This window comes from Amblyraja radiata, chromosome 18 (genome assembly GCF_010909765.2).
Source record: "Amblyraja radiata isolate CabotCenter1 chromosome 18, sAmbRad1.1.pri, whole genome shotgun sequence".
Classification (NCBI taxonomy): Eukaryota; Metazoa; Chordata; class Chondrichthyes; order Rajiformes; family Rajidae; genus Amblyraja; species Amblyraja radiata.
The window spans coordinates 22,563,157-22,589,626 of NC_045973.1; the positions used below are offsets into that span (position 1 = coordinate 22,563,157).

Genomic DNA, 26,470 nt, shown 5'->3' on the forward strand with positions numbered 1-26,470 from the left:
ATAGGAGATTAGTGGGCAAAATTAGAGATGGAATTGGGGGTAGGGTACTGACATGGATAGAAAATTGGTTAGCAGACAGGAAACAAAGAGTAGGGATTAACGGGTCCCTTTCAGAATGGCAGGCAGACTAATGGGGTACCGCATGGCTCAGTGCTGGGACCTCAGCTATTTACAATATACATTAATGATTTAGATGAAGGGATTACTTAAGGAAGTAGCCTTAGAAATAGTGGATGCATTAGTGATAATTTTTCAAAACTCTTTAGATTCTGGAGTAGTTCCTGAGGATTGGAGGGTAGCTAATGTAACCCCACTTTTTAAAAATGGGAGGGAGAGAGAAAACGGGAAATTACAGACCAGTTAGTCGAACATCAGTAGTGGGGAAGCTGCTAGAATCAGTTATTAAAGATGGGATAGCAGCACATTTGGAAAGTGGTGAAATCATTGGACAAAGTCAGCATGGATTTATGAAAGGTTAATCATGTCTGACAAATCTTATAGAATTTTTCGAGGATGTAACTAGTAGAGTGGATAAGGGAGAACCAGTGGATGTGTTATATCTGGACTTTCAGAAGGCTTTCGACAAGGTCCCACATAAGAGATTAGTATGCAAACTTAAAGCACACGGTATTGTGGGTTCAGTATTGATTCAGTATAGAGAACTGGCTGGCAGACAGGAAGCAAAGAGTAGGAGTAAACGGGTCCTTTTCACAGTGGCAGGCAGTGACTAGTGGGGTACCGCAAGGCTCAGTGCTGGGACCCCAGCTATTTACAATATATATTAATTATTTGGACGAGGGAATTGAATGTAACATCTCCAAGTTTGTGGATGACACAAAGCTGGGGGGCAGTGTTAGCTGTGAGGAGGATGCTAGGAGGCTGCAAGGTGACTTGGATAGGTTGGGTGAGTGGGAAAATGCATGGCAGATGCAGTATAATGTGGATAAATGTGAGGTTATCGACTTTGGTGGCAAAAACAGGAAAGTAGACTATTATCTGAATGGTGGCCGATTAGGAAAAGGGGAGATGCAACGAGACCTGGGTGTCATGGTACACCAGTCATTGAAAGTAGGCAGTGAAGAAAGCGAATGGTACGTTAGCATTCATAGCAAAAGGATTTGAGTATAGGAGCAGGGAGGTTCTACTGCAGTTGTACAGGGCCTTGGTGAGACCACACCTGGAGTATTGTGTACAGTTTTTGTCTCCTAATCTGAGGAAAGACATTCTTGCCATAGAGGGAGTACAGAGAAGGTTCACCAGACTGATTCCTGGGATGGCAGGACTTTCATATGAAGAAAGACTGGATAGACTCGGCTTGTACTCGCTAGAGTTTAGAAGATTGAGGGGGGATCTTATGGAAACTTACAAAATTCTTAAGGGGTTGGACAGGCTAGATGCTAGATTGTTCCCGATGTTGGGGAAGTCCAGAACAAGGGGTCACAGTTTAAGGATAAGGGGGAAGTCTTTTAGGACCGAGATGAGAAAAACATTTTTCACACAGAGAGTGGTGAATCTGGGTGAATTCTCTGTTGATATTGGCCTTCATAACAAGAGGAGTTGAGTAAAGGAGCAATGAGGTCCTTCTGCATTTGTTCAGGGCCCTGGTGAGACCACACCTGGATTATTGTGTGCAGTTTTGTGTGAACTGGAATTTAGAAGGATGAGAAGATTTCTTATAGAAACATAAGATTATTAAGGGATTGGACACATTAGAGGCAGGAAACATGTTCCCGGTGTTGGGGGAGTGCAGAACCAGGGGCCACAGTTTAAGAATAAGGGGTAGGCCATTTATAACAGAGATGTGGAAAATCTTTTTCACCCAGAGAGTTGTGAATCTGTGGAATTATCTGCCTCAGAAGGCATTAGAGGCTGATTCTCTGGATTCTTTCAAGAGAGAATTAGATAGAGCACTTAAAGATAGCAGTCAGGGGAAATGGAGAGAAGGCAGGATCGCGGTACTGATTGTAGATGATCAGCCATGAACACAGCTGGCTCGTAGAACTATTGTCTATTGAACATCCTCTATTACAAAAGACAATGGCAACAGACACAAATGAGCATCACCACAAGTAGAGATTCGCCTCCAAGCCATATAACATCATAATTTGGACATATATCAATTTGTCTTCAGTGTTGCTGGGTCCAAATTTCAAAACCTTCCACCCAACAGCATTGTGAGAATGGCTTCATGACAAATACTGCAGCATTTAAAAAAGCTGAGTAACCACCAACATTTCAAGAGCAATGAGAGATCAGCAATTAATGCCAGTGTAATAAAAATTGCATTGTGATCAATCGAACAAAAGCTGTTACCACATCAGGATTTTGTGCCAGTGACAGAATGCATTTCTACCCTAAAGCCTTCATGAATCATTTTTACAAATCTTGCAGAAACCAGTTTTTTTCCCTCTCTAGAATTGTTGAGTATTTATGTGATATGTATGAAGTGCATCATCAACCACTTGGAATGAATATCTGAAGACTGCAATATTAATATTGCCCAATTTAGTCTGTGGGGCGAGAAGCTTTTTCGTTCAGGTTCGTGACCCAACTCACGGAACTACCTAAATTTATATAAATCATACCTGAAACTCGTCAAGACCAAAACCTGCACATTTTTAAGAAATATGAGAAAAAACATTTTTTGAGTAATAATTGCCCAATCAATCCATGTTTGACATTGAGGTTGGACGCAAATTGACCAATCCCGCGCTTTGTTTTATGGTCGTTAGGCAGCGAGGACCCTGGGGTCATGGCTGCCTCCTCATTAACACAAACAAGGGGGCAGATTATTATCTCAATGGGGTTAGGTTAGGTAAGGGGGAGGTGCAGCGAGACCTGGGCGTCCTTGTACACCGGTCACTGAAAGTTGGCTTACAGGCACAGCAGGCAGTGAAGAAAGTTAATGGAATGTTTGGCCTTCATAACAAGAGGATTTCAGTATAGGAGTAAAGAGGTTCTTCTGCAGTTGTATAGGGCTCTGGTGAGACCACACCTGGAGTATTGTGTACAGTTTTGGTCTCCTAATTTGAGGAAGGACGTCCTTGTGATTGAGGCAGTGCAGCGTACGTTCATGAGATTGATCCCTGGGATGGCGGGACTGTCATATGAGGAAAGATTGAAAAGACTAGGCTTATATTCACTGGTGTTTAGAAGGATGAGGGGGATCTTATAGAAACATATAAAATTATAAAAGGACTGGACAAGCTAGATGCAGGAAAAATGTTCCCAATGTGGAGCGAGTCCAGAACCAGGGGCCACAGTCTTAGAATAAATGGGAGGTCATTTAAGACTGAGGTGAGAAAAAAAAATTTCACCCAGAGAGTTGTGAATTTATGGAATTCCCTGCCACAGAGGGCAGTGGAGGCCAAGTCACTGGAGAAATTTAAGAGAGAGTTAGATAGAGTTCTAGGGGCTAGTGGAGTCAAGGGATATGGGGAGAAGGCAGGCACGGGTTATTGATAGGGGACGATCAGCCATGATCACATTGAATGGCGGTGCTGGCTCGAAGAGCCGAATGGCCTCCTCCTGCACCTATTTTCTATGTTTCTATTACATCAAAAACAATAACAAGGTTTCTAAGGAATAAAGGTAACGCTCACCTTGCTGTTCATTTTGATTATCAATTGATTTATCTTTATAAAGTTATAATGTGAACTGTTAATTAAAAATGATAAATAACAAATGTACAGCTAGGGTTAGTGTTAGTCAGTCAGTCAGTCGGTCGGTCAATCAATCAGTCAGGCTTGTCGGTAGGCCGATGGATGCTGTGTCGGTAGGCCGATGGATGCTGTGTCGGTAGGCCGATGGATGCTGTGGAGGATTGGTCGGGCCGTTGGGCCGCCGGTGGGTGGTGAGAGTTGAGCCGGGCCTGTCGGCCTACCGACAAGCCCGGCTGATGCCAGTTCTTTACAGATAACTTATTTTTTTAATAAATGTCTCTTATTAGAATATATATATTTAAGCTTTTTGTAATCATGTGTCACCTCGTCGCTCTGGTTTGTGTAACAGGTACATTGGGTCGACTGGATGGTATCTGCACCAGAAATAGAAATTACACCAGAGACCAATTACTCTGACATTATTGTTCCAACCCAGGACACCATACGCATGTCACAAATGCTGTCGATGCTTCTAACCAACAAGAAACCAGTAAGTTATTTCATTGGTTTATTTAAGGAATGGAGTAGTCCAGATGAATTGCATCCATGTATTTTGAAATATATCTAGGGAAGTACAAGTGGCACATACTTAATAACATTTAACAAAATGGGTACTGTACATGTTTCCCAGGACACTATAAATCAGCCATACATCGGTGATACAAACATTAATTGAACTCTGCTGAAGAAATAAAGAGGAACAATTCTTGGTTGAACTCATTCAGTTCTCATAAAACATGACCAAAGCCGAAGAGTTGTCAGGGTACTTTTGTGGAATGAGTACATCTAGATTTCCAAATAAATAAAATAAAAGTGCATGGAGGCATTAGAAATGTAGCAGAATGGACAGTAACTTATTTCAAGATAGGAAGTGCAGAAATTCACAGCAGATATAAAGTGGACAGTAGGAATCGACAAGTATCAGTGAGAGGAATAATGATGTTCACAATTTATGTTAACAATTTAATCTGCCTTAAATAAAAAGGAGCTTCTTAAAGTGATCCTATTTTCTCTACCATCTTTCATTATAAGAAATAAACCTAGAAAGTACACAAAATATGTTTATGTAGGGAGCTAAACATAGAAACATAGAAAATAGGTGCAGGAGGAGGCCATTTGGCCCTTCGAGCCAGCACCACCATTCATTGTGTTCATGGCTGATCATCCACAATCAGTAACCCGTGCCTGTCTTCTCCCTATATCCCTTGATTCTGCTAGCCCCTAGAGCTCTATCTACCTCTTTTAAATTCATCCAGTGCATTGGCCTCCAATGCCTTATGTGACAGAGAATTCCACAACTCTCTAGGTGAAAAAGTTTTTTCTCATCTCAGTTTTAAATGGCCTCCCCTTTATTCTTAGACTGTGGCCCCTAGTTCTGGACTCCCCCACATTGGGAATTTTTTTCCTGCATCAAGCTTGTCCAGCCCTTTTATAATTTTATACGTTTCTATAAGATATCCTCTCATCCTTCTAAATTCCAGTGAATACAAGCCCAGTCTTTCCAATCTTTCCTCAGATGACAGTCCCGCCATCCCGGGGGTTAACCTCGTGAATTTACGCTGCACTGCCTCAATAGCAAGGATGTCCTTCCTCAGATTAGGAGAGCAAAACTGCACACATTACTCCAGATGTGGTCTCACCAGGGCCCTGTACAACCGCAGAAGGACCTCTTTACTCCTATACTCAAATCCTCTTGTTATGAAGGCCAACATGCCATTAGCTTTCCTCACTGCCTGCTGTACCTGCAGTATCCTTACAGTATCTTCTACTAATACTGCAAAGGGTAACTTTAATATGTTGTTATTAATATTCCTACGCCTGTCATGAAGATTGTTTTTGTTTTCCATCCCCTTAAGGTGCTATGCATTGGACCGACAGGAACTGGAAAGACCATTGTCATCTCTGACAAGCTTCTTAAAAAGATGCATCCCGATTGCATCTCACATTTTTTGATATTTTCAGCTCATACATCCGCTAATCAAACACAGGATTTTATTGACAGTAAACTTGATAAGAGGTAAGTTTGTGGATAAGATACTGTAGAGCAGGAAGAGTTCAACAACTCTTGACAGCCTTGTAAGCTTCCAAGCACATTATAGCTACCAAAATCATAGAAATGCCAGTTTGATCTTTTATGAGTTCCTATTCATCAGGAACTCCATGAGTATAAGAAGTACATTTATGAAAGCAATCAGGACAAAGAAATGGAGTTGGCAGACAAAGTAAAGGAAAGTTTGAAAAGTCTCTACAAGTATATTAAGAGTAAAAGGGTGGTGAAGGAAATAATAGGTCCCCTTAAATATAATCGTGGCTATCTTTTGTATAGAACTGCAAGAGAGGGGGAGATTTAAATGGATACATCTCATTCATTTTTAATGAGGAGAAGGTCATGGAAGCTAAAGAATTGAGACATAGGCATTGTGGTGTGTTAGGTCATATACGAATGACCATAGAGGAAGTATTGGTGGTTTTAAAGTTCATTAAAGTGTTGAGGTTCACTTTCCCTTAAACAGACAAAAACGCAAATAAAATCAGTAATCAAGCAGTGAAATCTTTATTTCGCCAGGCGGGTGTGGTAAAGACTCTTACAGTTCAGTGTGGTAAAGACTCTTACAGCCTGAAGTGGTACTGCATGTCGGCACAAACAATGTCGGAAAGAAAGGGATGAATATTCTGCAGCGTGACTTTAGAGAGCTCAGAAAAATGCTGAAAAGCAGGACCTCTAGAATGGTTATCTCCAGTTTGCTTCCAGTTCCTTGTGCTGGCAAGAGCAGGAACAGGGAGATACAGGACCTGAATGTGTGGCTGAGGAACTGGTGCAGGGGGCAGGGATTTTTAGACCACTTGGATCTGTTTTGGAGTAAGGGGGAACTGTGCAAAAGAGACGGATTGCACCTTAACAGGTGGGGGATCAGCATTCTGGCAGGCAAGTTTGCCAATGCTACACGGGTGGTTTTAAACTAAATAAGGGGGGAGGGGGGGGGGGGAGGTGTCAAATGGGATAGTCAAGGACGGAGTTAAGGGAAAGAGAGTAAAGGGATAGTTAATGACCCCCAGATTTAACAGGAAAACAGAAAACAGGAAAGAAAGCTCACAAAGCTGTTCCAGCTGCTACGGTCAGGCAAACGCCTCCGTTGCCATGCGGTGAGAACGGAGAGGTTGAGAAGGAGTTTCTTCCCAGAGGCCATTCGGACTGTAAACGCCTATCTCACCAGGGACTAACTATACTGAACGTTTTTCCTTCCATTATTTATTATGTAAAAGAATATGTGTGTTATGATTGTGTTTATAGTTTGTTTGATTGTTTGGTTGTTTGTCTTTTGCACAAAAGTCCGCGAGCATTGCCACTTTCATTTCACTTCACATCTCGTATGTGTATGTGACAAATATACTTGACTTGACTTGACTTGACAAAGGGATAGGAGAGTATAGCCAAGTTTAATAGGGATCGATGTGAAAGGTGAGATGCGTAAGGAATTAAAAATATTGTTTATGAACGCGCGAAAGTATAAGAAGTAAAGTAGATGAGCTTGAGGCGCAGTTAGAGGTTGGTAGATATGACATTGTGGGGATTACTGAGACGTGGCTGCAGGAGGATCGGGCCTGGGAACTTAATATTCAGGGTTATACATCCTATAGAAAGGACAGGCAGGTGGGCAGAGGAGAGGGGGTAGCTCTGCTGGTGAGGGATGGAATTCAGTCCCTTGCGAGGGTAGACATAGGGACTGATGAGGTAGAATCACTGTGGATTGAGTTGAGGAATTGTAAAGGCAAGAAGACACTAATTGGTGTTATCTACAGACCCTCAAATAGTAGCCCGGATGTAGGGTGTAAGTTGCAGCAGGAGTTAAAACTGGCATGTAACAAAGGTAATGCCACTGTGGTGATGAGGGATTTCAATATGCCGGTAGACTGGGAAAATCAGGTTGGTTCAGGACCCCAAGAAAGAGAATTTGTAGAGTGCCTCCGAGATGTATTCTTAGAGCAGCTTGTAATGGAGCCGACCAGAGAAAAGGCAATTCTGGATTTAGTGTTGTCCAATGAACCAGATTTGATAAGAGAATTTGTGGTAAAGGAACCGCTTGGAGGTAGTGATCATAATATGATTAGTATTAATATGCAATTTGAGGAGGAGAAGGTTAAATCGGAAGTGTCAGTGATGCAGTTGAACAAAGGGGACTATGAAGGCATGAAAGAGGAGCTGGCCAAGGTAGACTGGAAAGGGATCCTAGCAGGAATGACGGTGGAACAGCAATGGCAGGAATTTCTGGGCATAATCCAGAAGACGCAGGATCATTTCAATCCAAAAAGGAATAAAGATTCTAAGGGGAGTAGGAGGCAACCGTGGCTGACAAGAGAAGGGATAGAAGAGACAAGAGACAAGACAAGAGACATTTAGTGTCACATGTACCAATTGGCACAGTGAAATTTGTGGTCACCATACAGCCATTTGACTAAAAAAAGAGCCCAGAACACGATAGTCTTTAACATAGACATCCCCACACAGCGGAATCAAAGTTTCCCACTGTGAGGGAAGGCACCAAAGTTCAGTCATCCTCCTCCGTTGTTCACCCGTGGTCGGGGGGCTCCCGAACCCCTCGCTGTCGCCGCTACGGGCGGCCAGATGTTCAGGCCCGCTCGCCGGATGATGGAACTTCGACGTTGGAACGGGAGAACATTATAATATAACGAAAAGAAAAGATGTATATCACAGCAAAGAGTAGCCAGAAGCCAGAGGATTGGGAAACTTTCATAGGACAACAGAAGGAAACAAAATGGGCAATACGGGCTGAAAAGATGAAGTACGAGGGGAAGCTGGCCAGGAATATAAAGAAGGACAGTAAAAGCTTCTTTAGATATGTTAAGGGAAAAAGAGTAGCAAAGTCAAATGTGGGCCCCTTGAAGGCAGACACGGGTGAAATTATTATGGGTAATAAGGAGATGGCAGAAGAATTAAACAGGTACTTTGAATCTGTCTTCACTAAGGAAGACACAAAAAATCTCCCAGATGTACTGGAGGACAGAGGATCTAAGGGGGTAGAGGAACTGAAATAAATTTTCATTAGGCGAGAAATAGTATTGGGTAGTAATGGGACTGAAGGATGATAAATCCCCAGGGCCTGATGGTCTGCATCCTAGGGTCCTCAGGGAGGTGGCTCTAGAAATAGTGGACGCATTGGTGATCATTTTCCAATGTTCAATCGATTCAGGATCAGTTCCTGTGGATTGGGAGATAGCTAATGTTATCCCACTTTTCAAGAAAGGAGTGAGAGAGAAAACGGGGAACTACAGACCAGTTATCCTGACTTTGGTGGTGGGAAAGATGCTGGAGTCAATTATTAAAGAGGTAATAATGGGGCATTTGGATAGCAGTAAAAGGATTAGTCCAAGTAAACATGGATTTATGAAAGGGAAATCATGCTTGACTAATCTTCTGGACGTTTTTGAGGATGTGACAAGTAAAATGGATGAAGGGAAGCCAGTGGATGTAGTGTGTCTAGACTTTCAGAAAGCCATTGATAAGGTCTCGCACGGGAGACTGGTGACTAAAATTAGAGCACATGGTATTGGGAGTAGGGTGTTGACCTGGATAGAAAATTGGTTGGCAGACGCTAAGCAAAGAGTAGGAGTGAACGGGTCCTTTTCAGAATGGCAGGTAGTGGCGAGTGGAGTGCTGCAAGGCTTGGTGTTGGGGCCGCAACTGTTTACCATATATATTAATGATTTGGAAGAGGGAAATAGGAGCAACACTAGCAAGTTTGCAGATGACGCAAAGCTGGGTGGCAGTGTGAACTGTGAAGAGGATGTTAGGAGGTTGCAGGGTGACCTGGACAGGTTGAGTGAGTGGGCAGATGCGTGGCAGATTCAGTATAATATAGATAAATGTGAGGTTATCCACTTTGGCGGCAAAAACAATGGGGCAGATTATTATCTCATTGGGGTTAAGTTATGTAAGGGGAAGGTACAGCGAGACCTGGGTGTCCTTGTACACCGGTCACTGAAAGTTGGCGTGCAAGTACAGCAGACAGTGAAGAAAGTTCATAGAATTTTGGCCTTCATAACAAGAGGATTTCAGTATAGGAGTAAAGAGGTTCTTCTGCAGTTGTATAGGGCTCTGGTAAGACCACATCTGGAGTATTGTGTACAGTTTTGGTCTCCTAATTTGAGGAAGGACATCCTTGTGATTGAGGCAGTGCAGCGTAGGTTCACGAGATGGCGGGACTGTCATATGAGAAAAGATTGAAAAGACTAGGTTTGTATTTACTGGAATTTAGAAGGATGAGGGGATATCTTATAGAAACATATAAAATTATAAAAGGACTGGACAAGCTAGATGCAGGAAAAATGTTCCCAATGTTGGGCCAGTCCAGAACCAGAGGCCACAGTCTTAGAATAAAGGCCATTTAAGATTGAGGTGAGAAAAACTTTTTCACCCATAGAGTTGTGAATTTGTGGAATTCCCTGCCACAGAGGACAGTGGAGGCCAAATAACTGGATGGATTTAAGAGAGAGTTAGATAGAGCTCTAGGGGCTAGTGGAATCAAAGTATATGGGGAGAAGGCAGACACGGGTTATTGATTAGGGACGATCAGCCATGATCACAATGAATGGCGGTGCTGGTTCGAAGGGCTGAATGGCCTCCTCCTGCACCTATTTTCTATGTTTCTAGTATGTAGATACAGTCTATACAGAGTATCCCCACACATAGGGGCAGTGATTAAGAACATGTATTTATACTCCAATAATCAGCAATTCAGCAATATCTTATCTACAGAGCACAGTACAGCCTCTTGCTTCTTAAGATTGACAGCATCTTAAGATTGACAGCTTCTTCTGAGAGAGGAAGAGTTAGCCATATATGGTTATATGAGAAGGCTGTTTTTCTGCAGAACAAGCATTTTGGGGTTTTTTGCTAAAAGACGCACATTATAATCTTATAGAGCAAGGGTAAGAGCCGAGAGTCTGAACATCCTCTAAATTTTTATATTATAGAGGAGACATTCATGAAGTTGTGCTTGTTATCTCGCTTGTGTTATTGGAAAAAGCACATAAACATCTTGTTAGCCTTGTTAGTTTAATAGGAGCAAGGGTAACAGCTCTCTGCTGGCTTTGCAATTAATAGGAGAAAGGTCTTTGGTTTCAGCTGAATCCATTTATGTAAAGTTTAAATCTTTTAAACTTCCTCAAAAGTGGATAAATTCCCACCAAGGTGGATAAATCCCAGGACCCAGAGTGCCTGCTTGCATGCCAATACCGTGTGCATTATGGTAAAAATAGTGCGCTTGTGCTGAGTTTCCAGGTTAATCTTGCTCTAAATGGAACAGTTATTGGGAAATATTGTTTGTGGTCTACAAACACGCCAAAATGTGTGATAGATAACGTTTCATGCCTCTGATTGGTTAAAATTCAAAAGAAAAAATAGCATATAAACATTTGCGTTCTTGCCATTATACTTACTGCTACATTTAAAATATTATTACCCACCATGATGTTTCTTTATGTCCTTATTTTCCTGATCATTTTTTCCCCGCAGGCGCAAAGGTGTGTATGGGCCGCCTCTTGGAAAGTATTTTGTATTTTTCATTGATGACCTGAATATGCCAGCTCTTGAGACATATGGAGCCCAGCCTCCCATTGAAATCTTGCGGCAATGGATGGATCATAAAGGCTGGTATGACAGGAAACTGATAGGTATGTTTTGATCTTTGTTTTTGTTCTACTATGTATTGTCTACTGCAAGGCTAATAATTACAACAAAACTACCAAACACAGCTAAGTCATTAATCATGTCATCCTTGCACATCTGGCCTATGTGACTCTGACCTACCCTCTGATATCTTTCAGCCAGTTGAAGGGCCCTTTCAGTTGGATAATAAATGCTCGACAAGATAGTGTTTTCCACATTGCATGACAAAAAAATAAATTCTCACTGACTTTCATCTCCTCACCCTAGAACTTGCAATTTCCTAGAAATTAAATTAAATGTACATGAATTGGCGAGCAGTGCAGGAAAAATTGGCAGTAAATATCATCCGAGTAACATTCAAATGCTGATGCTAAATAATTAAGTTGGTGTATCATTATTATTTCAAACACGTGATTGGGTTTCTTAGATTTTGGGGTCTTTGAGGTTTCACCCTCTTGGTACACATTTTCAGAGATCTCTGAACAAATTGTTGGTGCATCTTGAAACCGAGATTCTGCCAAATCAGAAATGGAGAGAAATCAGGTAATTAGGCCACAAAGTAGGCCACTTTTTATTAAGTCTTTCAAATAGACATATGTGTTGCATTAGGGACCTGATGGGTGAACGAGTCTGAAATAGGTGTTCAATCTGCCAACTACACCCAAGGGGTCTGGGCATTTGGCAGGGCATCTGGGCAATGGAAATGTGGCTATAGAACAGAACATAGATAAATAGGTTCACTAAAGATTAAATACTATATAAATGTTCAGAATCATTAGAAGGATTAGTTAAAGTGCAATACAATACAATACAATACAATAATACTTTATTGGCCAAGTATGTTTTCAAACATACGAGGAATTTAATTTGCCAAGTCAGTCATACAATAAGTATGATAATAAGTAGATGATGTGAAAAACAAATTTGGGACATTTAGATAAGTAATAATGTGGAGGTATAATAATAATAATAATAATGGATGGGATTTATATAGCGCCTTTCTAATACTCAAGGCGCTTTACATCGCATTATTCATTCACTCCTCAGTCACACTCGGTGGTGGTAAGCTACTTCTGTAGCCACAGCTGCCCTGGGGCAGACTGACGGAAGCGTGGCTGCCAATCTGCGCCTACGGCCCCTCCGACCACCACCAATCACTCACACACATTCACGCACAGGCAAAGGTGGGTGAAGTGTCTTGCCCAAGGACACAACGACAGTATGCACTCCAAGCGGGATTCGAACCGGCTACCTTCCGGTTGCCAGCCGAACACTTAGCCCATTGTGCCATCTGTCGTACATATAGAAGCAGGTGGTGAAAAAAATAGATGAAATGAACTGGGACGAGGTTTATATGAAACAAAAACCAGGCATACTTCTTGAGTGAAAGGTCTATGTGGTTTTGCCGTTTGTTTTCAGACCTCATCTACAAGATGACAGAAACGGAGGTGACCTTCTAGCACATTAGCTTTGGGGCAGAAGAGAAATAACTTTGACTTCTGGCTTGGGCAAGTGCTCAATTTCTTTGAAATGTCCAGGGAAAATTATTTAATAGGTTTTATTGAAACATGCAGCACCTGAGGGTACTCCAATTAGCTAGTAATTAAAATGCTGTTGTTGTTCTATGACATTGGGGTCTCATTTACACGTTAATAACCCAGGCAAGTGCCTTAGCCACCAAAAACAGGCCTTGTTAAGGCGGGTGGAAAATAGTGTGGATGAGATCCTCGGTTTTGGAAGATGATTTTAATGGTGTCACCATTCTTGCCAGCTCAGGTAAGTTAAATTTGTTTCAGAGTTATTTATAAAATAATTTTTTTAATACTGCAAATAAACGTGATTTCCCAAGAAACGTGTGGAAAAATTAACATCTGATCAGATATTCACTTTCAAAACTTCAAACTAGCAGGAATATAATATTGAGTCAGATGCTTTTGCTCTGACATACAGTATGCCCTCATTTTGCAGGAAGATTTAAACAACTAATGGATATCAACTTTGTCTGTGCCATGGGACCACCGGGTGGAGGAAGAAACCAAATTACTGCACGATTTTCCCGCCATTTCAATTATCTATCTTTTATTGAAATGAATGACAACAGCAAACTGAAAATATTTTCCACAATCTTGGACAGCTGGTTGGGTGAGTGCCTCAAATAGAGATTATACCCCTTTTAAGATCCAGTGAAAATATTCAGACATTAAATTAATTGTAGAGGTGAAAAATGGAAGATGAAAAGCCCTGTGAGGGAACCTATCAATGTTTAAAAAAGTGGCATTGCCGAATCTTACAACACACAAGGATGCAACTCACTGTGCCTGTCCCAGCGCTTTGAAGGAGCTAGCAACTGATTCTGATCTTAGGTCCAGTTCTGTTTTGTAAGTCATTGTTGAACATGCTTCCACAATTCATTCAATTCATTCTGCATCATAGTATCCTATTGTGTAATATAGTATAAATACATTTATTTCATGAACATAATCAGAAAATTAAGCACATTAGGTTTTAATTTAGGATTTTACTTCGGAGTCACGTGAGTGACTACGTGAAGAACCCCGTACAGCCGCACATGCATCAATACGTCAGACAAAGCTCCTCCAGCGGGTAAGTTTAAACTTCAGGTAAGTTTGTATTTCTTACCTGTTTTGTTTCCTTGCAGGAACCTCTTGTTCCAGAGGCTTCCTGCCGGATGATTCGCGAGGACCGACGAGGGAACCAGCTATGGGCTGCGGGGTAACCCCGGTTCTCGCCGCGGAAGCTGATAGCTGGGGAATGTCGGCTTTCGCGAGGTCAGTCGCTGACGGGGTGGTCAGTGATTTTCAGGCGCTCCGGGTGCCGGGAGGGTTTCCCTCCGATAGGCATAAGAAGCTGGGGTTCCCGGGGAGGGGACCTCCAGTAGACCGGGTGCCGGGAGGGTTTCCCTCCGATATAAATATAGATGCTGGGGTTCCCGGGGAGGGGACCTCCAGTAGACCGGGTGTCGGGAGGGTTTCTCTCCGATATAAATATAGATGCTGGGGTTCCCGGGGAGGGGACAACCAGCAGACCGGGTGTCAGGAGGATTTTCCCCGATATACATATAGATCCTGGGGTTCCCGGGTAGGGAAAATCCAGTAGTAATGTGGCTCTCAGACCGCAGGGGTCCCCAGGATAGGGGTTAAACGGACCGGAACGGTCAGCCCTGGTGCCGGTAGGGTTTTTCCCTCCGGCAATATATATGGGCGCTGGGATTCCCGGAGAGGGGAAATCCAGCAGCAATGCGGTGCCCAGACCGCAGAGGTCCCCAAGATATGGGGTAAACTGACCAAAGTGGTCAGCCCTGGTGCCGGGAGGGTTCCCTTCCGGTAGGGAGAAAAAATTTGGAGGCTGGCCAGGATGGAGCCCTAATGGAGAGGAGGCTCATTCTAGATACACTCTAACAGCAGGAGTTGTGTCAGTGCGGGACTATGCGAGAGTCCGCGCCAGCAGCAGGGCTGTTTAAAGGGGATGCTGAGTCTATGGCAGTGTTGGGCAGATGGGAGAGCCCGTGCCAGCAGCGCCTTGTAACAGGGCTGCTTAATGGGGATGCCGAGTCTATGGCAGTGCCGGCCTATTGCTCTAGGCCGTGCCAGCAGCGCTTTGTAATAGGGCTGCTTAATATATGGCAGCAGCACCTGTAGAAGGGCTGCATAATGTCTCCCTCATGGAGGAGGTGAGCTTACCGGGGCAGTTTTGTTCTGACCCTGAAGTTGGAGGTATTGCAGAACAGCATACCCCAAGCCATGGAAGCCGCCGGGTCAGTATTAGGCTGACGCCAAGCCCATGCCAGCGTCGGCCTGTTGGAGAGGCCGCGCTAGCAGCGCCTTGTAGCAGGGCTGCTTAATGTCTCCCTCATGGAGGAGGAGAGCATGCCGGGTCAGTATAAATCTGACGCCGAGGCTGAGGGTATAGCCGTGGAGCATACCTCAAGGGATGAAGGGCACGTGTCAGAGGTACCATTCCTGGCAGCAAGGTTGCCATCCCAACACAATGCAGTGAACACTGCTATCAGGGGACGTTAGAGCCACTCGTCAAATCTTCTATTCAGGTAAGACCTATCCCACAGGCAAAACCTGGAGGATGAAGCATAAGCTGTTGGACCAATTAGGCCACCGACGAGGAAGGCTTCATAGTTCGGTGACAACGCACCCCACGACTTCATCGGCAGTAAGCGGTTCACTGAAGCTGGTAGCAGCATGAAATCTGACCAGAGTTACTCTACAACTATGTGACCACGAACAAGTTGGGAAGATTTAAAATTGGTTGTACAATACACAAATGATTAAGACATTGTCATCTACTCAGAGGCATTAAACCAGTTAAAACTGGACATTACTAGTATTCCAAGCAGGTTGGAATTGGGCCAGAATTGTGTTGAGCCAGGTTCAGTATTTTAGCCAGGTTTGCCTTCGAGACAGGCTCGGAGATATGGGCAGAATTGTCTTTCAAGGCAAGGTCAGAATTATGGCAAGAGTTGTCTTGGGACATGTGAGAATTATCGGAACCGGGCCAGAGTTGCCGTTCAGGGCAGACACGAAATGATGGCAGGCGTGGCCTGGTCATTATGAAAGAAGGGTGATTAAACTGATTTCATAGGGTTTTCCATTGTGGAAAACAGTGATCATCAGAGATATTTGGAGGCATTGCTATGATGAGGCGATTTAACGGTATGATGACAATAAATCATTCAAAGGACTACTCAGAGTTCAAAAACACTTGTTATGTATTGTCTGAATTATATTTTGACGCTGTATTTGGCTAAAATCCACCGTTTCAGTCTCAAACTACTTGAGAAATTGTTCTCCTCTATCCAGTTAAATTAAGTTGGGCAACAGATTGGAGTCAATAGAAACCTGGAACAGCCTTGTTGTTATAAAGCAGTTTTCTATTCATTAGACAAATTGGCAATGTAATAGATGTGATGCAGCTGTGCAAGTGGGAGAATTGACAGCATGCTTAATGGCAAACTATAAAGGTCCAGGAAGGTCGTTGATAACACACCTTTGCTATTACCAGCTGAAGCTACTAAAGTCACTATGATGGACAAACAGTATTCAGCATTGCTCCAGTAGTTGATCAATAAATATGTCATTATATTGCAAAATTATGCTAATGGCCTAAGGTGGGAAAATGTGAATGTCATCGCTAGTTGGAGGTGGAGGAGATCTGCATGAGTTATTAATTCTTCAGTTATTGGTATAAACTATCTATAGACCCTACGTGCATTTTATGGGTTAAAGAGTGATTGAGCGAATATGCATAGCTGCATGCTCAACTTCATGTTGATACACTATGATGGTGGCATATGATAATCACGGGGGTGCAATCAAGTAAAAGAATCCTGTAATAGGTACATAATCTAATTTGCCACTGGAGTATCATCAAGTACAGATCAATGACAACACAGCATGGGTGTTGGACCACACCGTATTTATGAAATTCTGATTCAATGCAACACCAAATATAGATATGTTGTTTTCATGCTAATTCACAGGTTGCAAAAATGTGTGGCATAACAGTGGTGAAAGATACATTCTCGCTACAAGCAGGAGGAATGGTCTTTTATGTCTTCCTCCATTTGCTTTATGAGTCGGAAATAAAGTCATCAAGAGCCCGCTTTAGGTTCCAGCTGTGGGATTAGCCTATGCAGTTTGATTCCCGATTTGTCGGGAATAATAATAATAATGCAACCTTGTATGGTTATTTTAAACGTAACTTACTGGTTCAACCTGTGGCTCGGGAAATCAGCCGTTGCATGATAAAATCAATTTATGTTCTACAGATTCTCAATAGACTGCCTACGGCTTGGGTTGTCACACCTATTCTTGTATATATTCATAGTGCTGGAATAGTACCAAAAAGCAGTACTTTGCTTCTTCAGGAGATGGGAAGCATTTGTTTGATGTCACATTTAAAATGGTACAGATTCTGAGCTATTGGAGTTCATTTTAAATGGCCTTTGACAATATTGAGTTATAGGGTCATTAACTGTGCCAAGGTGCTTTCCATCAGGTTTACTGCAGCAAACGAGATCTACTTTGTTGGGTTCACCCCGGATATCGAGTTAGTAAAGGATATCTTTAACACAAGCACAATGCAGTATGGGAGGTTGACATTGTGTTAACACTATTTCACCAGGGGGTTCCAACTACACTCTTAGCTTTGGCCGGATCTCATTAGGTAGTTATCCTCCTGGCACTGGTTTAGCACAACAGGTCACTCGCTACATAATTGTGACAGGAGAGGATGATTACATCTGCAAATATATGTATAGTATTTTATGTTATAATTTATTTAAGCAGAGCAGTAGGGGTGTCAGGTCTCAAAATAGGTCAAGGCATACCTGGGGACCTTTCGTTATGTGAGGGCACACATATACAACAATATGTCAAGGTCACCAAGAGCCTTTGAGACTCTGAGCTAGCTAGCTATGATTGTTAGTTACAAAAAATGTTATAAGAACGTATCTGTTCAGATTTTGCCAGGTGTTAAAACGGAGTTGAGTTATGCAGGAGTAGATACTGATCCGGATCTCACTCCACCAGGGCTGCTATAACAGCAGCAGCAAGGGTTAATTACGTTCCGCTGGACCACATCCTAACGGCTGTAGCGTGGTCAAATGAACAAATTTTCAAACATTTTATAATAACCCGTTACCAGACCAGGGTTATTTCTCAATTTATTTTACGTTCTGTTATAGGTTCCATCCGGATGAGAGATGTGACTATTGTTATTACTTTATTTAACAGCATCAGCATGTTTAAATCTATGTCATGACTGTATGCATTATGAATGTTTTCTCTCATTTGTCAATGGGGCAGTTGTGGTTGTGTTGACTTGTTTCTCACGGCATGAAATCACAGAGCTTTGAAATCTTCACGTAGTCACTCACGTGACTCCGAAGTAAAATAGTAAGATTAAATGAGAACTTACCAGTTTGAAGTTTGATCTTTATTTTATGAGGAGTTACGATGAGGGACTACGTGCCCTCTGCTCCCAGCCCTCATAAAGATCATCTGGTAGTTCTAGTCTTCTTTCATCTTACTATTATACTTCAGTCACTATTATCTGTGATTTCACATCGCTGCTTTGAAGATTGACGCACGTGCGGCTGTACGGGGTTCTTCATGTAGTCCCTCATCGTAACTCCTCATAAAATAAAGATCAAACTTCAAACTGGTAAGTTCTCGTTTAATCTTACTATTTTGTAAATTATAAAAATATGTGTCAATTACACCAATAGGGTACACCTAAACAGGAAAAATCTGCTGCAATTCAAGATTATATCAGAAAACCTGCAAACTGAACAGTTAAGAAGCAAACACACTTTAATTTAGAAAAAAGGTAAAGCAATCCACATTGGTAGAAGAAATTAGAAAAAAATTACCTACTCCTTAAAAACAAGGAATGGGGTAAAAGAATACAGGAACCTAAATATGCAAAGAAATAAACCATTAAAAAGCAGGATCAATTGTCAGCAAAGAAATTAAATATCTTTGCAAACTAAATTCAAATGTAATAAAGCTGCATTATACTCGGAATACTGTACACATGTGAAGGATTAAATAGATTGGGGCTTTTCCTTTTAAAATTAAATAACTTGGAGCAAGCCTGACAGAAATCTTTAAAAGGATAGAGACAAAATTAATGCTCTGAAAATAGGGACCATAAATGCTCAGTAATTTCTAACAAATCCAGTAAAAAATGCAGAAATAGAGGAATGGTTGAAGTAAATATACTGGACAATATTTTTGTTAAGGATTGGCTTTCTCTTATTCAAATCAAAACCATAAAATAATAGTCAAGTAAAAATATGTGTTGTACGTTATATTATGAATATATTAAATATTATATAACATTATTAATATGATCCTACTTTATTGGGATATAGGCCCCCAAGTAGTCAATGTGAATTAGAGGAACAAATATGCCGGGACCTTGCAGGCAACAGCAAGAATAATAGAGTTGTCATAGTAGGGGATTTTAAACTTTCCTAATACAGACTGGGACGACTATTGTGCAAAGGACTCAGATGGGGTGGAATTTGTCAAATGTGTTTCCTCAGGTAATATGTAGAGCATCCTACAAGGGATGGAAGTAGCTTGACTTGCTCTTATGGACAGACTGGACGTGACTGAAGTGTCAGCGGGCGAGCCTTTTGGGACCTTTGACCACAGTTATATTAGCTTTAAAATAGTGAAAGTAGAAGCTACAGATGCTGCTTTACAAAAACTACCATAAAAGGCTGGAGTAAAAACTTGTGAAATCCATATCACTGCATTCCTTGCATATACTGTACATTTGCCTATCTAAAGGCCTCTTAAATGTCACTTTTGTATCACCATCACCTCTCCCAGCACGTTCCAGGCACCCATCACTCTCTGTAATATCTGCCATTTCTCTGCCCATTTTCTGTGGATGATCTATATCCCTCTGAAATTTGGTGATTACAGGTCCAAACTGCTTAACTTCTCCATGAAGGCAAGTCCCTTCATCTCAGGAGTCAACCTAGTGAACTTTCTCTGCCATTCCTGCGATGCAACCATATCCCATTTTAAATGAGGAACAAACTCAGCACTCAGATCTCCGGAGGTGCTTTTACCAATTCCCTGTGAAGCAAAATAAAGCTCATCATACCATCTGCCTTTCTAATTACTTAATGTAGCTGCATGTTAAATGTATGTGTTCCACATACAAGGCACCCAGTTCCCTCTGTACAATTCCACTCTATAATCTCTCTTTAATTATACAATATTCTACTTTTCTATCCATCCCACCAATGTGGACAATCTCAAATATCCCATATTTCATTTACCAAATGTTTGCCACTTACCTACATCCTTCTCATGATTTACCTTCCCACCTACCTCTGCAGCATCAACAAATTTGGCTAGATTATGCTCAGTACCTTCATCCAATTTCTTAATATAGGTTGTAGCTGGTTGAGGCCCCAGCTCTGATCCCTGTAGCTTCTTATTAGTTACAGTTTGCTAACCTGAAAACGTCCTATTTATCTTGAATTTTGGAGAAGAGGATTGATTGTTCGAAATCCCGTCTCACACAATAATTAAACCTCCTCTGTGAAGTGACTTTTGCAATTGAAAAATATTTATCTAAAAACGTACTCTATACTTACTCAGAACCACTAGATCACTGTTCAACACATGGAAATTTTTCTTGAGAGTCCTACCCCAATCCTTAATGGCAATGTTTATATTTGCTTGAAGATGAACAGTGATACCCAGCCAATTTATTGTGTAGATAGACACAAAGTGCTGGAGTAACTCAGCGGGTCAGGCAGCATCTCTGGAGAAAAAGGATGGGTGATGTTTCGGGTCGGAACCCTTTTTCATACATTTATTGTGTCGTTAATTCCCAACATTAAAATGTGGCAACAAAGCTGTGTTGAAGTCTGCCTGTTTCTTTGTTTTACAGCGAATGCTGATGAGGTAAAAAATCTGAACAAGCCACTTGTTATTGCAACAATTGAAGTTTATTCCACTATAATATCGCAGCTTCTCCCAACCCCTGCCAAGTCGCATTACACTTTCAATCTACGCGATTTGTCCAAGGTCTTCCAAGGCATCCGCATGGCTGAATCAGCTAGTACACAGGTATGTTTGACTGTACCTACAGGCTGCCAAGGTGCAACATTCTCTTGTCCTCGTCACTTGCCCAAACCAGTTGCTTCATATTTAAATGAAAATCAAATGATGTTATTCAAAGCCATACATTTAAATATTTTGGGGAAAGCTTTAGTGTAGTAGGCAATGTTGAAAAAAGCATAAGTTACAAATAAATACTATCATATTACCGGTAAGTGAAATGATAGAAGTATATAAAATTTAGGGACATAGATAGGGTAGACAGTCAGAACCTTTTTCCTTACGCTCCTCCATTTTGACATGGTTCCTCACTCCCCTCCATTGACATTCCGCACACTCCTTCCCCCAGTGATCTCCTCCCACTACTCACACGACTGCTACTGTATATATATATACATTCTACCTCTGATTATACTGTATATATCCATCCGCAACGTACTTAATGCTTACTGCACTAATACTTCTGTCTATACTGCATATATCCCCACCCACTGTATCCATACTACAATGTCCCACTGTACATATATTTCCCTACCTATAGCATACCCTTATCTATAGACTACTGTATATATCCTACTCTTACTGCCTATGCTGCTCTACTGCACTTTCTTAGATATTATTCCACCACATGCACTGTTTTTGCACTTCTGGTTAGATGCTAACTGCATTTCGTTGTCTCTGTACTTGTACTCTGCACAATGACAATAACGTTGAATCTAAACTAATCTAATCTAAAAATGTCCATCTCCAAATGTGTCCCTGGAAACAGTCAATAAATCAGATAGTATTCTGTAATTGACCCTTTGGGCTGAACCGCGACAAGGACCATTCCATAATTCTCCAGACTCTCTTCACAAACCCACATGATCCTGGCGATCTGGTTTGTGGGGGCTGAGGCGTGCAACAAGAATTGGCTGGTGCGAACAGACAAGGTCAAGCAAAAATTGAGTTTGTGGAAGCAGCATAAGGTCATGATAACCGGTAAAAATTTGGTCATCAGGTGTGAGGTGCCTTCAGGACTAAAGTACCTTGGCAATCACCTGGGCCATCTTCCATTTAATTCAAAGATGAAGTGGGTCCAACGGGTCACGATGCAAAAATCCGCAGAGAACGGGGCCAAAAGTGTGCCCAACGTCGCCTTCATCCTGATGGCCAAGTTCATGTGTGGCTGCATCGGGCTGCGCATCGAGCCAATGCACGTGGGTTCTAAAGTGTCACTACTTGCTGAGATCATTACTATCTGACCCCGCTGATGTAAAAGGTGGGCCTGGCTCGGATGCTGTGCAATGGACAATCAGTCAGCTGGATATTGCCGTACCTCCTGTCTTTGTGGAATGGTTCTTCGGGACCAAAACCTTAGACCCTGTCCATCTGGCAGTGGTCAGCATGGAACATCCTGCGGGCACAGATGGCACAGATTTGGGGATCCTCATCTCTACAAGATCATGTGATACTTTTTTAAATATTTAAATAACATGATCTTGTGACCAGAAATAGTCCAGTGAGACTGTCTCCTAATAAAGAAGCTGTATTTATCTAAAGTATTTGTACGTATATAGTAAGCCTGCTATTTGTTGATCCCATGGGGTCCATGAATTCTCTGTGTGAAAATTTGTATTTTAAAACTCAAGGTAGTATCATGTGAATTATCTCACTTACTTTTGCTTGTTTCAGAGTAAAGTTCTGTTACTGAGACTGTGGTATCACGAAAGTTGCCGTGTGTTCAAAGACCGTCTGGTGAATGACCATGACCGCAAATGGTTTGAAACTCTGATGCACAGCAAGCTTGTAGAATTGGGCACAAGCTTTGAACATGTTGCTCCAGAGTTGCCTGTGCTCTATGGGGACTTCCTGGCTATTGGAACAGATAACAAGATCTATGAATTTATCGCTGACCATGAAAAGGTGATTTTTTTTTTCACTCTGTATTTGTCCCCCAATTATTGGAATCTGCTTTGTAATGTCCACATTCTCCAGGAGCAGAAAGTGCATTGTTGACTTTTCCTCTTAGATAAGTCAAAGACTGAGAAATGTGTCTGTGCAACATTTGAAAAAGCAGTGGTGCATTGGGAAAAATTGCATAAATGCAGTATTGGTTAACTGTGTGTATATGTCTGGGAGAGGTAGCATCAATTACTAACAGCAGTCCTGATCCAAAACATCACCTATCCATGTACTCCAGAGAAGCTACCTGACATGGTAAATTACTCCAGCATTTTGTGTTCCTCACAATGTTCCTGTATCCAGTTTGCTGAGTGTCTACTAATATCATATGGTCTTTTAAGTGCAAGATGTTTACCTACCCTAGCAATCTTTCTCCAACATGCAGTCCAGCCAAATGACATCAACCATATTTGTTTGAATCACAACTGGGTCTGTTAATTCTGAGAGGAACTGCATTTTAATATTGAGGAAAGCTTAAACTGACCACCACTTAAAAGGTCAGGAACATCACTCTTGCAAACACAAGCATAGTGCTTCAAAACCAATCCCAAAACAAACCTGAGGTAGTATGTCCCCAACTGGGACCCCTGTCACCACACCCCAGAAAGCATCAAAGTTCCCATCAAAATGCCAGAAATGCTGCTCCTAGAGAGTTTGTGTTCATGGGATCAAAAATAAGTAAAATACGAAAGAGAGAGATATCTGGGTAAAACCAAAAATCTACTCCACCTTTCTTCTCAGATCTAACATCAAGAAGTAACCCTTAAAGGGTTGCAGCAAATAAAACCAGCACTATTTCAGTCACTGGGGAATGTGGAACAAGGAATGAACGTACGCTACATTGATGGGATTGGGATTGGCAGATAACTCCAAGTAGATAGATAATCATGCATAGGTTCTTGTAGATTCCTGTGCATGCAAGAAACAGGATAATTCTAAGTGTACATTTAAGAATAGTAAAGGCATTTGTGAGTTTCTTCTTGCCGTCTTTCTGTGGCCTTTTGCAATTGCGAGTAAAATCCCACGCAAATACTTATTTTGGGGAGTCAAATTCATGGTCAAGTTTATTCTCAAGTCTTTGCAAACTATCTGCACTGATATACCATGTATGGCCACTTTATAGGTCATTGGTAGATTGCAAAAGTCTTCTTCTTCTTATCGAGTCCACACACAAGATTAGAAGTTGTTCAGCCAGAGCTGAACACACTTCTCGGCATCTGCACAATGGTGTCTGTCTTGCGCTTCTTGTGCTTCTTGTGCGTGGTGTTGGAAAGATTGGTTGAAACAGGGCCGCGACGTGAACGCTCTTTCCTTGGCCCCATTGCAAAAGTGAAACAACTAGATAAGTGGGAAATCTTTCATTCTTGATCAACATGTATTCACATCTGAAAGGGCAGTTAGTTGGCTGCTGTCCGAATCTCTCCAAAAAGTACTGATATTCATGTAGGGTCCTTTTGCCTTTACAGGTATCTTCCTGACAACTCGAACACAACAGAATAGAAACCTTCATTCTACCATATCTATGCCAAGCATAATCTCAAATTAAATAGATCCTATCTAACTACACATTGTCCACATCCATCTATTCCTTGCCTGTCCATGTGGCTGCCTCGATACCTCGTAAATGTTGCCTGGTGAAGCTCTGTGCAAGAAACAAATCAAATCTTGCATCGACAATCTACTTCGAATGTCCCCCTGCTGCCTGGGGAACTTACACTGACTATTTATCCTTTCTATGACTCATAATTGTATATACTTCTATCAGCTCGCCCCTTAGCTTTAAATGCTCCAGACAAAACAATTCAGGTGTATTCAATCTCTCTTTAAACTCTCTAATTTACCACCATAAGTGTATTCTGTCCAAGGAGTTTCCTTTCGTTCTTCAGAAGCATGTGCACATTGACCGGTTCCCTCCATGTAGTGGCAAATTTTTCCATCATTGCAGCATTCCTGACCTTCAGTGCTGTCTTTGTGGAATGTGCACATTATCTCTGTGACCGTTGGGGTTTTCCATGGCTGCATGGTTTTCCCACCCCTTGTCAAAGAGGTGAAGATTAGTAAGTTAATTAACTATTGACAATTGCCCCCAGTATAGGTAGGTAGCTAGACAATTGGGATTGCTGAGGTAGGTGTTTAGCATGTTCGTGGTTGGCCGAAGGGCATGCTTTCATGTTGTATGGCTTTCTGACACTATGTTGCACTACCTTGTACACTGATAGCGATGAATTAAAAGATGTCTTTAAAGCTTTTAAAACCTGCATTAAGGAGATGAGTAATCACGTAGACATGGCTCCAGGGTGACCAAGGCTGGGAGCTGAACATCCAGGGATATTCAATATTCAGGAAGGATAGAGAGAAAGGAAAAGGAGGTGGGGTAGCGTTGCTGATTAGAGAGGAGATTAACACAATGGAAAGGAAGGACATTAGTTTGGAGGATGTGGAATCGGTATGGGTAGAGCTGCGAAACACTAAGGGGCAGAAAACGCTGGTGGGTGTTGTGTACAGGCCACCTAACAGTAGTAGTGAAGTTGGAGATGGTATCAAACAGGAAATTAGAAATGCGTGCGACAAAGGCAAAACCGTTATAATGGGTGACTTCAATCTACATATAGATTGGGTGAATCAAATTGGCAGGGGTGCTGAGGAAGAGGATTTCTTGGAATGTATGCGGGATAGTTATCTAAATCAACATGTAGAGGAACCAACGAGAGAGCAGGCTATTTTAGACTGGGTATTGAGTAATGAGGAAGGGTTAGTTAGCAGTCTTGTTGTACGTGCCCTCTTGGGCAAGAGTGACCATAATATGGTTGAGTTCTTCATTAGGATGGAGAGTGACATTGTTAAATCAGAAACAATGGTTCTGAACTTAAAGAAAGGTAACTTTGAGGGTATGAGACGTGAATTGGCCAAGATTGACTGGCAATTAATTCTAAAAGGGTTGACGGTGGATATGCAATGGAAGACATTTAAAGACTGCATGGATGAACTACAAAAATTGTTCATCCCAGTTTGGCAAAAGAATAAATCAGGGAAGGTAGTACATCCGTGGATAACAAGGGAAATCAGGGATAGTATCAAAGCGAAGGATGATGCGTACAAATTAGCCAGAAAAAGCAGCATACCGGAGGACTGGGAGAAATTCAGAGACCAGCAGAGGAGGACAAAGGGCTTAATTAGGAAAGGAAAAATAGATTATGAAAGAAAACTGGCAGGGAACAAAAAAACTGACTGCAAAAGTTTTTATAGATATGTGAAAAGAAAGAGATTAGTTAAAACAAATGTAGGTCCCTTGCAGTCAGAAACAGGTGAGTTGATCATGGGGAACAAGGATATGGCGGACCAATTGAATAACTACTTTGGTTCCGTCTTCACTAAGGAAGACATAAATAATCTGCCGGAAATAGCAGGGGACCGCGGGTCAAAGGAGTTGGAGGAATTGAGTGAAATCCAGGTTAGCCGGGAAGTGGTGTTGGGTAAATTGAATGGATTAAAGGCCGATAAATCCCCAGGGCCAGATAGGCTGCATCCCAGAGTACTTAAGGAAGTAGCTCCAC

At 41.9% G+C, this 26,470-nt stretch overlaps 1 protein-coding gene across 1 annotated transcript in view; it reads left to right on the plus strand.

Annotated features, from left to right (window-relative positions):
* The window catches only part of dnah1 (dynein axonemal heavy chain 1), a 223,664-nt gene that overhangs the window by 119,028 nt on the left and 78,166 nt on the right, over positions 1 to 26,470 (plus strand). Inside the window, exons 42-47 of the mRNA XM_033036813.1 lie at positions 4,012 to 4,152; positions 5,519 to 5,679; positions 11,197 to 11,354; positions 13,318 to 13,491; positions 20,803 to 20,981; positions 22,647 to 22,877. Coding sequence (XP_032892704.1) covers positions 4,012 to 4,152; positions 5,519 to 5,679; positions 11,197 to 11,354; positions 13,318 to 13,491; positions 20,803 to 20,981; positions 22,647 to 22,877 — 1,044 coding nt within the window. The remainder of the gene's footprint in view (positions 1 to 4,011; positions 4,153 to 5,518; positions 5,680 to 11,196; positions 11,355 to 13,317; positions 13,492 to 20,802; positions 20,982 to 22,646; positions 22,878 to 26,470) is intronic.